The 16,883-nt window shown below is 31.5% G+C and overlaps 1 protein-coding gene across 1 annotated transcript; it reads left to right on the top strand.

Moving 5' to 3' along the window:
• Positions 1-5,559: 5,559 nt before the first annotated feature.
• Positions 5,560-14,354, top strand: LOC124939708 (chloride channel protein CLC-c-like). Its single transcript, XM_047480156.1, has 8 exons — positions 5,560-5,676; positions 6,304-6,438; positions 9,833-10,062; positions 10,519-10,719; positions 10,811-10,988; positions 11,922-12,454; positions 12,890-14,024; positions 14,265-14,354. Exons 1-8 carry the CDS (start codon positions 5,560-5,562, stop codon positions 14,352-14,354), a joined length of 2,619 nt encoding a protein of 872 aa, XP_047336112.1.
• Positions 14,355-16,883: the final 2,529 nt, after the last annotated feature.

Here is a 16,883-nt window from a genome sequence, read left to right as displayed (position 1 = left end):
GTCTATCTCGTCTTCCATTGCTTCAATATTGAATAACTGATAACGATTGGGGCAAACGTAATCTTTGGAATATTTCCCATCACACTTGAAACAAATACCTTTAGCACATTTTTCTCTCATTTCTGCAAACGTGAGATCTCTAACTAGTATTTCAGTAGTATTTTTGTTAATAGTTGGTCTAAACGTGCCTTGTTGGCTATTACTCTATGGAGGTTTTGGCTGTGTTACATTTGGGTCTGAGTTGACAATTTGGTGAACAATTATTTTTCCTTGCCAAGAGGTTCGAGTAACTCGTCCTTCACCTTAACCAACTTTATTGCCCGATCTAATGTCGTTGGTCCTGCCATCTTTAAAACCTCTTTTAATTCATGTCGTAATCCTCCCATGAAACTCTTCACATAGTATTCGTCATTTTGTGGAAAGCATTTAGCTGCAACCAATGCTCTTAGCTCTCGTCATTGATAGATATAGTCTTTCAAATTCCCTGTCTGTATCAACTAATTAAATTCTATTATCACATCTTAGTGTCCCTCTTCTTGAAATGTCAATAACACATCTTCAGAGAATTCTTCCCAATTTGATAATGGATGATCTATGAGATAATCATAGAACCACACATCAGCCTCACTAGAAAGAAAATAAGACATGTAGCTTACCTTTTCTTCTTCAGGCATGGTGAAGTGATCGAAAAATTTATTGACTCTTCTGATCCATCCCCTAGGGTTTGAACCATCAAATTTGTCCAAATTCATCTATGGTTGCTTAATAGACATAACTCCCGCAGTCCGTATCGAATTAGGACCTGTAGTTTGCTTCTGATTATTGATAGTAGTCTCAGTTGTTCCAAAATTTTGTCCGACCGTCTGTTTGTCTGGCCTCTTGTAAATACCATCTCTCTCATAGGGAGTTGTTCCATGTCCAGATCTCGGATGTAGTGGAGGTGTATTTGAACCTCCTCCTTTGTCTTCGGTTGATTTATTATTTGTATTCGAATTCTTGGATTCTAGCAGCCTTATTATAGATTCATACTTCTTAGCGCTATTTTCCTGCATAATTTCGAAGTGACGAGCAGTTTCAATTTGATTCGCATCAATATTCTGATTAACCTTGAGATTCTCTCGCTGCAGTAACTGAAACTTATCATTAATTTGTAATTCCATTTTCTCGATGCGTTCAGTTAGATTCTGGATCTTCTCTTCATTATTTTTGTTACGTGAATTCAACATTCTCAGCTGAAGTCCGGGGAACGTAAGCTCTGATACCACTTGTCGTGATCACCCTGTCAATCACGATATAAATCCCACAATAATAGTTTCGTAAAGTACAAAAGAGAAGAACATAATGAATAGAAGAACAGATTGAATAGAACTTGGGAGTCTAGGGTTAGGGTTACCAAGAGCAACGACTCTGATAATTAGAAAGAGAAAGTATAGCAATTAGAATACCAAAAATACAATACCTTCTCCTTGACAATTCTATATCATTATTTAAAGACTAACAAATTATAAAATAGCCCCTAAAAGATATAACCACGTCTATTTCAGCCCTCAACAATATTAGTAATAAAATCTTCATTGTTGTAAATATTAGAGTCACAACATGTGGTCACTAGGAACCCATGTGCATTGGGCCTTGTGGTTTTTGTCTCTAAGGGGTTGTCTGAAACCCTAATTTGGTCTAGAGATTAATCAGTTGAAGTCTTTCCGAGGGGTAGATCCTTTACTCCCAAACTCTTTCTGTTCTCTTGTTCTCTATGAGAAGGGGCAAAACAGTCATTTCAAAAAATATTACTCTTTTGCAGAAGCAGGGAAGATTGGAAGTAGAGGATTGATATTTCTATTGATGCTAAGATGAAAGAAGGCAAAACGGGGCTTTGTTTTACATGTCATTTTCCCTTTTTTTTCTAAAAAAAAATCAACATTCAAACAAATTAATAAAATATAACCAATCGATTTAACCTCATTTTAATTTGTTTTCTTTTTCTAAAAAAAATCAACATTCAAACAAATTAATAAAATATAACAAATTAATTTAATTTGTTTAATTTATTTAAATTTGTCTAAGATTTAATTATAATATTATAGTGTAAAATATAGTTTTATTAAATTAATTTATCAAATCAATTTTTATTAAAAAAAATTAAATAATTAAATATCATTTCACTTTACGATCCCACACAATTAATTACTCAATTAATTAATTAAAATATATCTTATTTAAAACAAATATCTTATCATTATATATTAATTAACAACTTAAAACTTCAACCACTCAAAATCATAATTTTTTAAATAATCCATATATTATTTTTAAAATTTTGATTCTCTTTATATTTCAATCAAGGTCCCATATTTTTAAAATTAGAAAAATATTAAAACTTAATTTGTAATTATTTAAAATATTTTTAAAAAAACCTATATTATTGTTTTTCATCTAACCATGGACTATTTATGTACATTTTTTTATTCATTTGAATTATGATATAAAAAAATGTGTGTTAGTTTGTAAAAATTCACAATTTAGATATTATATTATAATTAGACACTCACGATCCGGAGATCAATCCAAATTGAAGTAAAAATAACGAGTTAAAAGTCATTTCAAATTTAGTTCAAATTGAATTGAAATAATATTAAAAATCAAAATTTCACTCCAGTTATAAGTAGGGGTGAGCAAATGGGTAAAACCAATTCGTTTTGCCCAATCCGTATTAAATCCAAACTAAATTTATTCAATCCGTAATCCAAACCATTTATTAATTAATACGGATTGGATTGAAAATGGTTTGGATAATCCAAACTAAAAAATATTTAAATATATCCACTTGAAATTAGTCAACAATTTTTTTTAAAGTTTCGAATTTTTTATTATTATTAAATTTGAATCGAAAAAAAAAAATAATAATAAAAAAAATAAAAAAAATATTGTTGTTAAAGTGATAATAAGTATAATATATATTATATTGAGATGAAATTTAATTTAAAGAAAAATAAATTGAAAAATATATTTTTATTTAGATAGTTTAGATAATTTGGATAATCCTAATTCAATCCGATTTAATTCAATCTGAACTCAATCCGATTCGATCTCAATCCAATCCGAAATATCCAATTCGAATTAGTATTTAGGATTCGGATTGGATTGGATTTCGGATTAATCCACCCAATGCTCACCCCTAGTTATAAGGATACAACATGATAAAGTGAAGTAATATTTGCAAAAATAATTTTCTTAAGAAACTAAGAATGATGGTCAAAGTATCAAACTCATGACAACTAACAAAACTTAGTCCAAATTAAAAAGTAGCATTATAAATCCCTTAGAGCATGGCTATCTATGACCCAAAAATGGGGTCATGATGCCGTTATAGTTGATTTTGTGGATTTATCATAACCAAATGGTTGGTCATTCAATGATCAAAACCACAATCAGGTCATTGGGTCTTGGTTTTTGTTAAATTTTGACAAAAATTACAACCAAATTTATCCAATAAAATGATTAGCATCTGATTGTTTGCATAAATTTTTTTTATCTCTTATCTTTAAAACCCGATTTTAGTATTATTTATAATTTAAAAAAATAAATAAAATATATCAAAATTCATAATTTTTTGAGATCTATAAATAGAGACCACTCTTGCTATATTTCGGAGCACAAAAAAATCACAATTTTCTCTATGTTAACAATGTATTTTCATTTCGTGTATATTATCATTTAAAATTTATTCATTATTTTTAATTTAAAAATTAATTCTTATTTTTAAAAATTAAAAAACATTATTATTTATAAAAATTAGTAATTAAATATTATTATTATATTTAAAAATTATTTATTTATTTTTAATTTAAAAATAAAAATAATATTTTTTAATTCATGATCAAGATTTTGTTGGTCATAGATAAGCACAATAACCAAAATCTTGGTTATAAAACTCTTCTCATGGGGAAATTTGATGAAATGGCCCCCATAATAGGGGAAATTCCAGAAAAGGCCCGCGCCTGCTAATGTTGGCAAAAAGGGCCATTTTGCCCTGCGAAATGTCAAAATATCCCTCGCGCACCAGATTTTACGCTTAATGACGTGAATTACCATTCACGCGATTTAATCTAAATCGCGTGATTTCATTAACGCGTTTTAGATGAAACATGTGAATGGCAATTCGCGTTTTTCAATTAACGTGAATTCCCATCCGCGCGTTTCATCTAAATCGCGTTGATCAACTCACGCGATTTAGATTAAATCACGTGAATGACAATTCGCGTCTTTAGTCTTATATATAACTTTTTGGCCCTAATTTAAAACAAAACCTCCTCGATTATCCCTCCCACCCCGACTTCCAAAACCACATTTTCTCAATTGCCGACTTCCTTCAACATCAATCAAGATCATCGTTCCTCAACATCGTTCCTCGTCCAACATCATCGACTTTCCACCGTCTATTCGACATCATCGTCTTTCCACCGTCTCTTCGACATATTCCGGTGAGTTTAGGGCTTAAGGGTTAGGGTTATGTTTTGATGTGTATTATGCTGTTTATATTGATTGATATTGATGTATTAGGGTTTAGGGTTTGGTTCTGGTTTCGTTTATGTGTGTAAATGCTTTTAGGGTATATGACGAGTATTATATCAGTGTTCTTATTCTTCATGCATGCATTTCACGTTTATTCATTCATTTCTCGTTTAAGAAATGACATTTTTGTGTTTGTTATGTTCTTGTGAAGAAATGGTATTTTGTGTTTTCTTTGATTGTGTAGGCTTAAGCTTTAACTTTTGCTACTTTACTGCACCTTAATAGAATGCCAATGAGGCAAGATGAGTTGTTATATTAAGAAATGACACATCATATGCTTAATGTATTTAGAACTGTCCATTACTGCACCTTAATGTATTACTGCACCTTAATGTATTACTGCACCTTAATGTATTTCTCAATGGTTAATTCGATTTACTTACTCCCATGTTGTTCCTTGTTTTGTAGATGGAGTCCAATATAATACCCGAGTTTGCTGGGAGGGTATCTTGGAAAACCAATATGGGAAATATTGCGGCCAAGTTTGCGAAAATGAATCTAACTAAAAGGGTAAAGGAAACTCAATTCAGATTCTTATTCAAAGGGCACCCGTTACTGCGGTTCTCAGGAACGATTATACACCACATGCTCCTCAGGAAGTCCAGCTCAAATTATATGGAGATGAAGTTCCTTGTGAATGGAGAAGAGCTGTGCTTCGGGATGAGGGAGTTTGCATTGGTTACAGGTCTCAATTTTGGGAGATTCCCTGCGGAGCAAACGATTTTCAATCAGGTTGAAGAATCTCCAACTTTGGTTCTTAAATATTTTAAAAGTATTCCACTTATTAGAATAGCAGACCTTCATTCAAAATTTATGTCCTGCTCTGATAGGGAAGATGCATGGAAATTGGGGCTGGTATACCTTGTTTCCCATTATCTCTTTGCCCTTGACCCGAAGAGGATAATAAATATGAAACTCTTCAGCATGGTCGATGACATCGACACCTCCCTCAATTTTCCATGGGGAAAGGTGTCCTTTAGAGAAACCATGAAGGGTTTGACCAAGGACCTTAATCGCTACAGGACGCTATATCTGCAGAAGAAGAATGCTGCCTCGGGGAAGAAGAACAAAGACAAAGACAAATATGTCAATGTTTCTTATACCGTATATAGGTTCGCACTAGCCTTACAAGTGTGGACCTATGAAGTAATCCAACCGTTTGTCCCCAATCTTGCAATTAAAACGACGCTTCAAACGGAAGAGCCTGTCTGCCCAAGGATAATACAGTACAAATCAAAGAGGAAGAGCACCGCCTTTGATCTTCACACTGCCCTGCAAGGCAAGATTGTTAAGAAAATTTAATTGTCTGAAGAAGAGAAGATCTTATATGCTGGGGATGACTTTGAAGATATGGGAGGTAATGTTTATGATGTCTTTTTTGATCTTGACTGCAGAAAGAGGAAATTTGGAGATATTGACGATGGAGTTCCTCATAAAAAAACTGTCATGAGGAAGAAAAGACAAATTACTCCAGCCAAAGCCAAACCTTCCACGAGAAGAATAACCCGCAACCCTACCCCCAACACCAACACCAGCAGCTCTTATTCTGTCGAGAGCGCCACGAGTAGAAAAGACGAAGACGAAGATGAAGAATCCTCTCCCCCGACTCCAACAGCAACAACTCCCCAGGATAGATGTAGATTGGATGAACTTTCGAAGGAGCTAAATGAATTCAAAACTGAAATGAGAACTGAAATAATTCTCATTAAATAGATGTTAAACCAACTACAGCAAGAGTTTGGCATATTATCAGCCACACTAGGGGATGAACAAAGAAGGAAAAGATTTAATGTGGAAGATTTAACAGAGAAAAAGAAGGAGAATGGTGAAGAAAAGAACGAGGAAGATTTTGAGGTGAACACTGAGGTATGAGTTTGAATGATGATAAATTTCTTGCATTTGGCATTTCTTGTATTTGACATTTCTTGCATTTGGTGCATTTCTTGCATTTGGTCTAATTAAAGGATTTTTTGTTTTTTGTAGGATGGGCAGGAAGACAATGTTGTGCTGATTTTGGAGAAAGACAATGTTGGGCTTGTGGAGGAGAATGAAGATGAGGTATGTATTTCTTGCATTTGGTGCATTTCTTGCATTTGGTGCATTTGGTCCATTCACGCATTTTATCTAAAATGCGTGAGTTTATTAACGCTTTTTAGATGAAACGCGTGAATAACAACATTGTTCCTTGTTGTTTGAGTTATGTTGTAAACCAAAAAGAGAATATGCGTGATTATACACAATACACAATACACGTGAGTTATGTTGGATTGTTCTTAATAAGCATAAGTTATGATACTACATTCAAGCATTCTACAGAATATACGTGAGTTTGTAGTATGGTGTATCATTAAATTGATTAACTCACCTAAATTATAAGAAAGCCAACAATGATAACTAAGGCATATTGTAATAAATCAACAAACCATATTGTTAACAAAAGTAATAAACCATAAATAGAAGAATATTCAGTAATACATTAATGATGATAAACCACCATAAATAGAAGAACAATAAGTATTGTTAACAAAAGTCTAAACAACTCCAAATTAAGTAAGCAAATGCTGCAAATCACAAGCAACAACAGATTGAAGCAACCTTGTATGAGGAACAACATGTTCATCCAATATTGATGACATAGCAGCCACTATCTCAAAAAGCCAATTGTCGGGAAAAACATCAAAATTCTTTTCCATTGGTCGATTCCTGCTGTCTATCTCGAAATATACTATTATAGTTTTTTCATCCCTTGGCTCAGCAAATGGATAATCTGGATTATCCAATTCTTTAATACTACCACTTCCAGCAACTATTAACTCAATGAAATCCTGTTTGTAAAGTGGGAAGAAATTCCCTACAAATATAAAAATGTAACCGTCGAACAGTTTCGAACGCTGAACAACAAACAAACAAAATAATTTCAGTTATCAAGCAAAATAATAAAAGTACATATAGGAGGAATAAGACCAAACTCACATTATTCAACAACCGAAGTCTGCCATTTCTAGGACCACCTTGGGCTCCATGATTATCATGTTTAACCTCATAAGGTTCCTCATCAACACAGTTTTGGGTTTTCAATGATGATTTTATCCCTACACAAAACAATTTTTATTTTAATTTAACAAACATATGTATGAAACAAATCGTGTTAACAGAGACTCACAATCAATAGTAAGGACCCATTTCCCGTTCAGAATTGCCTTCAATACTTTTTGAGTTCGGCCGCATGCACTATTAGGATCAGTGTAAGCAATAACATGGGTTACATCTTCTCTCCACTTCGAAGACACCCTTGCACCAAAAGTGCGAGAAAATTCAACTATCAACAACTGTGTAAAACAATATAATGGCTATTACATTCAAAACTAGATAATATGGACATAGTAGAGAGAATAGAACATACATTATCTTCAGGTGATAATTGATTGGGACATAAGATCATAACAGTGTTTGTTGCCTGCATATTATAAAAAAAGGAGTTTTGTTATTAAATACATAAATATGAACATTTCAATTCAATATAACAACCATTTTATTGAACGAACTAGGGTTTAAGGTTTGTGGTTTCCTAACTAGGATTTTATTGTACGTACCATTTTGTTGAACGAACTGAGAAACCCGGTTGTGGTGGCGGTCGTGGCAGCTCCTGATCTAAATACTACAATATCCATCAATATAAACATCAGAATATACATCAAAAGTTAACCATACTACAATATCCATCAATATAAATGGAAGAATATACATCAAAACCTAACCATAAACCTAAATACATCAATATATATAGGAAACAACATAATATACATCAAAACCAAACCTTAAACCCTAAATACATCAATATCCATGAATATAAATGGCAGAATATACATCGAAACCTAACCCTAAACCTAAATACATCAATATATATAGGAAACGTCATAATATACATCAAAACCAAACCTTAAACTCTAAATACATCAATATCCATGAATATAAACGGTATAATATACATCAAAACCTTAACATAAACCTAAATACATCAATATATAGGAAACGGCATAATATAGATCAAAACTAAACCCTAAACCTAAATACATCCATATCCATGAATATAAACGGTATAATATAAATCGAAACCTAAACCTAAACTTAAACCTTAAGCCCTAAACTAACCTGATGATGTTGAAGAACGATGATGTTGGAAGGATCCCGATGATGTTGGAGGAATCCCGATGATGTTGAGGAACGATGATGTTGAGGAACGATGATCTTGAACGGTGTTGAAGGAAGTCGGAATGGAAAGTCGGCAGTCGGGGTGGGAGGGAGAATCGGGGAGGTTTTGTTTTAAATTAGGGCAAAAAGTTATATATAAGACTAAAGACGAGAATTGCAATTCACGTGATTTCATCTAAATCGCGTGAGTTCATCAACGCGTTTTAGATGAAAAGCGTGGATGGGAATTCTCGTTAATTGAAAAACGCGAATTGCCATTCACGCGTTTCATATAAAATGCGTTGATTAACTCACGCATTTTTAGATGAAACGCGTGAATGGTAATTCGCGTCAATGAGAGTAAAATCTGGCGCCCGAGGGGTATTTCTAACATTTCGCAGGGCAAAAGGGCCCTTTTTGCCAACATTAGCAGGCGCGGGCCTTTTTTGGAATTTCTCCTGTTATGGGGGGCATTTCATCAAATTTCCCCTTTTCATGATCATGACTATGATCATGACAAAAAAAAAAAAAAAAAGTTAATGATAGGATGCTCTTAGGATCCTTTGTATTGTGTCCATTTTTATGCCTCCTCCAAAGGAAGATTGAAATGATTAAAAAAAATATTATTTAATTATGTGCCTATTTTTTTTTCATGTGCATATGTGCCCTCTCATAGAGAAAGTTGAAATGATTAAAAAATAACATTTTTAGATTGTATATACAAATAGACAAAATAGTATACAAAGTTACCTTAGTGAGAATTTGAGTAAATATTTGCCCTTTTAAAGTTGTACATGGACTTAGGTTACTATTAGCCTAAATTTCATATTTTATTTAAAAGATTTTTATATTATTTTTCAAAAAAATTATTTAGGAACTGCTTAAATAGGCTCAATATTTTTATTAAAAAAAACATATGTCAAACAATCCTTGGCCTCCCCTCCCCTGTTAGTTATTGAATGGATGAAACATAACTATAAATACAATAATAAGCTTAATTCCATTGTGGCCATTCATCCTTCCTTTCTTTACGTTTCTTCTTCTTCATTTCCATCTCTCCCTGATTCAGATTTTCAGAAAGAAGAAGACGAGAAAAATGGAGGGCAAGAGAAATGGAAATGATATAGAGAGCGAGGGAATCGTTTGCGATGAAGAGGAGGAATTTCGTAGGAGTAAATCGTCGTTTTTAGATGAAGGAAACGTGAGCCAGCCACTTTTGATCAAGGATAGAAGGAATAATAGCTCTCAAATTGCTATAGTTGGGGCTAATTTATGCCCAATTGAAAGCCTCGATTATGAGTAAGTCTATCTAATTATAATCAATCACCTACTTTTATTCAATTATTCTATTTATGATGGATCATTATTTGAAAATCATGGTGTTCTTCTTATTTAAAAAATATTGTTAATATATTTGATTGACTTTTTACAATAAAAACTAATTAAATGCACCAAATGTTAGCATCAATTTTCCAAAATCTTGGATTAGTGGTGGTTTTAGTGAATTATTTGATTTGAAAGGGTTCAAATTTTTATCCTACCTAAAAACTTATGATAAAAATATGAGGATAAAGAATAATCAACTCATTAGACAAATAATCTAACCTAAACCTTGCATAGATTAGAAACCATCATTTATCTTAGAAATATGTTCAACATCATACAAAAACACCTTCAAAACGATGCACACGAAACAATACGAGAAACTAAACATCTTCACTCGCTATCTTAATGCTCTTTCCACCTTTTTTTCAGGATAATCGAGAATGAACTCTTCAAAGAGGATTGGAGATCAAGAGAACAAATTCAAATACTCCAATACATTTTCTTAAAGTGGACACTGGCCCTTCTTATAGGAATAGTCACAGGACTTGTGGGATTTTTCAACAACTTAGGGGTGGAAAACATAGCCGGTTTTAAGTTTCTTATAACTAGCAATCTTATGATTGAGACTAAGTGAGTGTAAAATATTGAACTCTTGATGATGATTATGTCTAATGTTTGATCAATAAACTACAAAAAATTGATCATTTGCTTTCCAGTGCAGGTATTTTCAGGCATTTGTAACTTTTGTAGGTTGCAATCTGATGTTGGCAATTGCTGCTGCTTTACTTTGTGCTTATGTTGCTCCTGCTGCTGCTGGATCTGGAATACCAGAAGTTAAAGCTTATCTTAATGGAGTTGATTCTCATTCTATGTTGGCTCCAAGTACATTATTTGTAAAGGTTTGTTTGTTTACCCTTGTAGATTTTTATATATATAGGGCTTTTTCATGTGAAGTTGATTATTTGGGTCAAGGCCTTGTTTGATTAAGAGATTCTCCTGAGCTTGTGTTATTTGAAAAAAAAGAAGAAAATCAATTTTTTTGGTCTTGGGTTATGAATTAAAATAAGTGAAATTATATAAGGGATATTTATATTTTTTTAGAAAAATGATTGGGAGCACGACTTTAGGGGAGCGACTCGTACAGCGAAAGTGACATCGCTGTTATACAAAAGTGACATCGTTGTTATACAAAAGAGACATTGTTGTTATACAAAATGGACGAGGTCACTTTTGTATAACAGCGAGGTCACTTTAGTATAACAGCGAAGTCATTTTCGTTGTACGAGTCGCTCCCCCAAAGTCGTGCTCCCTATCATTCCTCATTTTTTTAATGATCAAATAAGCCAATAATATCAAAGAAGGTAGGGTTAATGGTTAGGATTATTCGGATTGGAGTTTTTTAAAAAATTTAGAGGGAGAAAAAAAATAATGATCGGTGATGATTTTGAGGAAGTGATGATTATTTTTGATAAAAAGATTTAAAGGGTATTGATATATAAATAAAATAAAATTAATAATTTAAAATAGATGTTATTTTAGTATTTTGATAAGAAATAATTTTATTTGCCTTTTTTTTAAACCAAAAGACAAGGCCTAAATCCATATAACTCTACTCATCTCACATGGCTAATCTCTCTATGAATCAAATAATCTAAATCATCAACAAATCTACTTAAATTACTCTTATTTTATTTTTAATGGAATTGATTTATGATCACATTAAACAATGTTAGAAAATTATTACGATTCAAGTGATAACCTTCTATTCAACTTAATTAAGGCATTTTAATCATTTAGATTTTAAATCTATTTTTTTTTAAATTGTGTGACAGATTATCGGTTCGATTCTTGGAGTTTCAGCCGGATTTGTTGTAGGCAAGGAAGGACCAATGGTGCACACGGGAGCTTGTGTAGCCTCATTGATCGGTCAAGGAGGTTCTAAAAAATACGGTTTGACATGGAAATGGCTTCGATACTTCAAAAACGATAGAGACCGAAGGGATCTTATAACATGCGGTGCTGCAGCCGGAGTGGCGGCTGCTTTTCGTGCACCGGTTGGTGGAGTTCTTTTTGCACTTGAAGAAGTATCTTCATGGTGGCGAAGTGCTCTTCTTTGGAGAACATTTTTCACCACTGCCGTTGTATTGGTTGTGTTGAGAATTTGTATTGAGGTTTGTCGGAGTGGAAAATGCGGTTTGTTTGGACAAGGCGGACTCATTATGTTTGATGTGAATTCCGCGGAGCCAACTTATACTGCCGCGGATCTCTTAGCGGTTATATTACTTGGAATCATTGGGGGAGTTCTTGGAAGTCTTTATAATTTCTTCGTTGGCAAGGTCCTTCGCACTTATAATGCGCTTAATGAGTATGCCATCTATCTTTTTAAAGAATTATTAGTTTTGGTTGTTTAACATTCATTTCAAATAACTCGTCTTTCAATTAATAATTTATTCATCCATAATATTTTAGAGCTGAAATTGAGTTTAAACCAAAAAAAAAAACATGTGAGTATTGTTTTGATCCATGACATATTATTCGCAACATAAACTAATATATCAAAATACATTTATATCTATAATATGTTTTTAACTAAAAAAAACATTATTTTCAATAAGATACAACAAATAATGTTAATTTTCATCATCAATTAAAACACCACTTTATAATTTATAATATTTTAGTCATTTAACAAAATAATACAATTTTTCATTCAACAACGTTTTATTTTCCTTTCAAATCTAATGAATTCATTCATGTTCATATGAGATTACTTACAAGTTTGTTTATTGTTGAATTTTAGGAAGGGTCCTGGTTTTAAGATCCTACTTGTTGCCATCATCTCCTTATTGTCATCATGTTGTTTTTTTGGACTCTCATGGTTTGCATCTTGCACTCCATACCCACCCGGGTACGAAGAATCGCGATTTCCCACTTCCGGTCATTCCGGAAGCTACAAGAAATTCCAATGCCCGCCCGGGCAATACAACGAGCTTGCCTCCCTATTCTTCAACACAAACGATGATGTTATTCGAAACTTATTTAGCTCGGGCACTCATGAACAACAATTCCATTTCTCGAACGTTTTGATTTGCTTTGTTCTCGTGTATTTCCTTGGCATTATCACATATGGTATCGCCATTCCATCGGGGTTGTTCATCCCGGTTATACTTGCTGGAGCATCTTATGGCCGAGTTATTGGGACCCTTTTCAGTTCTATATCTGATCTAGATGTGGGCCTATTCTCAATTCTAGGAGCTGCAGCGTTCCTTGGTGGAACTATGAGAACTACGGTCTCTTTATGTGTCATTCTTTTGGAACTTACTAATGATTTGTTGATACTCCCCATGGTGATGTTGGTTCTACTTATATCGAAAACCGTGGCTGATAATTTCAACAGAGGTGTGTATGATGAAATGGTGAGTATGAAGGGTTTACCTTATTTGGAAGCCCATCCAGAGCCTTATATGAGACAACTAGTTGCGGGGGATGTTATAACGGGTCCTTTGATAACGTTTTTTGGTATTGAGAAAGTTGGCAACATAATTCATACATTGAAACTAACTACACATAACGGGTTCCCTGTGATCGACGAGCCTCCTTTTTCGAATGTACCCGAGTTGTGTGGCGTGGTTTTGAGATCTCACTTGCTTGTTTTGCTTAGAGGTAAGAATTTTACGAGACAACGTGTGTTGAGTGGTTCGGATATTCTTAGGAGGTTTAACGCGTCTGATTTCGCGAAACCGGGCTCTGGGAAGGGGCTCAAACTCGAGGATTTGGATATTGGAGAGGATGAGTTGGAGATGTATGTCGATCTCCATCCCATCACAAATGTAACCCCTTATACCGTGGCGGAGACAATGTCACTTGCGAAAACTGCTGTCTTGTTTCGTGAGCTTGGACTTAGGCACTTGTGTGTGGTGCCAAAAACACCAACGGTAAGTTTTCATTGTTAATTTGATTTGACCCATCTCATATAATAACATCTTCTAAAGAAAGAACATAGGTGACTTAAATGACATAGATTTGATTATAATTAATAAAACCTCAACTTGGCAAACATCATTTGACATCAAAAACTTCTTTTTAGTTAAAGTTAGTTATTCATTGTCTTCATATGCAATTTGGTTGTTGGATTATATAATTGACTTTGTTTTGTTTATGTTTTTGTTTTGCAGAGGACTCCAATTGTTGGGATATTAACTAGGCACGATTTAATGGAGGCCCATATATTTGGGCTTTATCCCAATCTCCGTCCAGAAATTTAGTTTATAGTTAATACTATCCTATGTTGTTACATTGTCCAAATAGTTAGAATTTAGAAATAGAATGACCTTACATATTTAATATGCATTAGCCTATTTGGAAATGGGCATTATTTTTGAAACATGATATTCATCTAATTATGTTATTAATGAAGTTTACATCCATCTTTATGACAAGGAATCCAATAATAGTAAGAAACACTTGTTTAGTGAAAACATGCATTATCTATATATATAATATTCATTTTTAAAGTACTCTACATCAGAACATATGACATTATGTTTAATTTGTGAGTTGACCATTTACAAAATTTTGAGTGAGGTCATTTCCATTTAAAAAAAAAATCTAAAATTAAAATTGAGTTTATTGCTTTCACATTATTTTTTAATAAAAAAAAATTATTTTTTAATAAAAAAAATCATTTTTTATTAAAAATAATGCAAATTAGTTCAAACGTTAAAAAGGGAAGAAAAAATAAAAACAATAAATAAGAAAACAACGTAAGAATTTTAAATGTCAATAAAGATCGAAAAATTCTTATCATGTACAAGACCCTCTTTTTCGGATTGAGGCGAATGCGTGTAACATAAATCTTTTGAGACACTCGTATCCATAATTTTTCCCTTCGAAAACTATCATATTTCTTTATTTTCAGATTGTCCACCAAATGATGAGGGAAAATCGTTTCTAGTCATCTGCGATTTTGTTGCTTATTCACAATTCAATCCATTTTACTCTGAAGTCAACGACTTTTGATGGTGTATCCCATTGAAATTTTATTATTTTTACATTAAATATTTAATTCGATATTTTAACCAACTAAGCTAAATATAATAGTTTATTTATTAAATATAACCATCTAATCATTATTTTATCTTTTAAAATTACTCTATATTAACCTAAAAAAAAAAAATTAAAATATAAGAGTTTTATTCAAATATTTAACTTTTTAATTTATCTACATTAATAAAATTATTTAAAATTACCAAATAAATTAGGTATTTTTCGGATTGGGAGAAAAAAAAACAATGATTGTTGATGATTTTGAGGAGACTGATGATTATTTTTTAGTAAAAAATTAAAAGGGTATTGATATATATAAATAAAATAAAAATAATAATTTAAAATATAAGGTATTTTAGTTAATAAAATGAGTGATATGATTGTTAAGAAATGATTGATTAAAAAATTAATTTTATTTAGATTTTTAAAATAATTCAAAGAAAACAAGGCCTCTATGTTTGTTTACTATGCATTCTTGTATTTACATATTAATAGTCAACTAAAATATTAGAGAAGACACATCATAAATGCATTTAAAATTAAGTAAAATATTAGGGGTAATAAACTAAGTATTTTGCTCCTTATTTATTACATTAACTTGCTTAATATAACTCTCTTTGTGTACATTATATTTTGTTTGAATCATATTCTTAGATTAAGATGGAGTGTACTTAAAAAAATAATGAGAAAATTTATAATAAAATAAGTATATAAATAAAAGTTTTAACACTTTTTTAATAATTAAATAGACAAATAATGAATTCAATTGAAAAAATTTAGAGGTAAAGTCACATTTTTACTGTAAAATAAAAATTTTTAGAGTGGGCTTCAACAAAGAGATCGTTCCTTTATTTATTTATTTATATATATATATATATATATATATATATATTTATTTATATATATATATATATATATATATATATATATATATATATATATATATATATATATATAAAAGTTAAGTTAATTCAAAACTCAAATTTATGTAATTTTGGTTTGTCTTAATGACTACTTATTCAACAAACATGTTATAATGGTTGGAATCATATTAATGATTTAAAAATGTATTAAATTAGTAAAAAAATATATCAAACGTATTAAATTGTTCATAAAAATATTAAATATGTTAGAAAAACATATTAAATATGTTATAAATATGTTAAGTGTGTTAAATGACTTGAAATGTATTAAATGAGTCGAACACGTATTAATTGTGTATAATATATATTAAACGAGTCAAAAACATATTAAACGAGTTAAAAAATTATTAAACTGATAATTTTTGTTGGTTTGTATTAAACAGATCCAAACAACCTAAACTTATGAACATTTTATTTTTTTAAAAGAATTACCTAACCCATATATAGATAATGGATTGTCTATTGGGTAAAACTAATTTAGGTAGAATATGAATAAGATAATACATGTTAGTTAGTTAATGAATTAATAATTTTATTAGTTATAATTATTAAAAGTTAATGAATTAACAAGAAAAAATAAAAACAAAGACAAATTTGTTTGAACTCATCCAACCAAATGTTTTCAAATTAAAAAACATTTTGTGTCCAAATATAGAGCTGATATTTTTTTTTAATAAAGTATTAACTTGTCATCATAATTCAAATAAAATCAATAAAAGTGTTACATTAATGATTTCTAAGAAAGTTCTAATTACATTTGAATTTCAATGCGCTTGTGACTTGTCAAATATGTATCCATTAACCAGACCTCTTTATTAAATTTGA

This window comes from Impatiens glandulifera, chromosome 1, assembly GCF_907164915.1.
Source record: "Impatiens glandulifera chromosome 1, dImpGla2.1, whole genome shotgun sequence".
In the NCBI taxonomy this organism is placed as follows: Eukaryota; Viridiplantae; Streptophyta; class Magnoliopsida; order Ericales; family Balsaminaceae; genus Impatiens; species Impatiens glandulifera.
Note: the sequence above shows the minus strand (reverse complement) of the source record. Positions and strands in the feature narration are given on the sequence as shown.

What these genes read in the sequence shown, in the direction of transcription:
- LOC124939708 (XM_047480156.1), top strand. Translation starts at nt 5,560, where the DNA reads ATGAAGGGTTTGACCAAGGACCTTAATCGCTACAGGACGCTATATCTG. An exon ending in ATTTTGAGGTGAACACTGAG is followed by an intron (nt 6,439 to 9,832) that starts GTATGAGTTTGA and finishes TCCCTGATTCAG; the next exon opens with ATTTTCAGAAAGAAGAAGAC. An exon ending in ATTGAAAGCCTCGATTATGA is followed by an intron (nt 10,063 to 10,518) that starts GTAAGTCTATCT and finishes CCTTTTTTTCAG; the next exon opens with GATAATCGAGAATGAACTCT.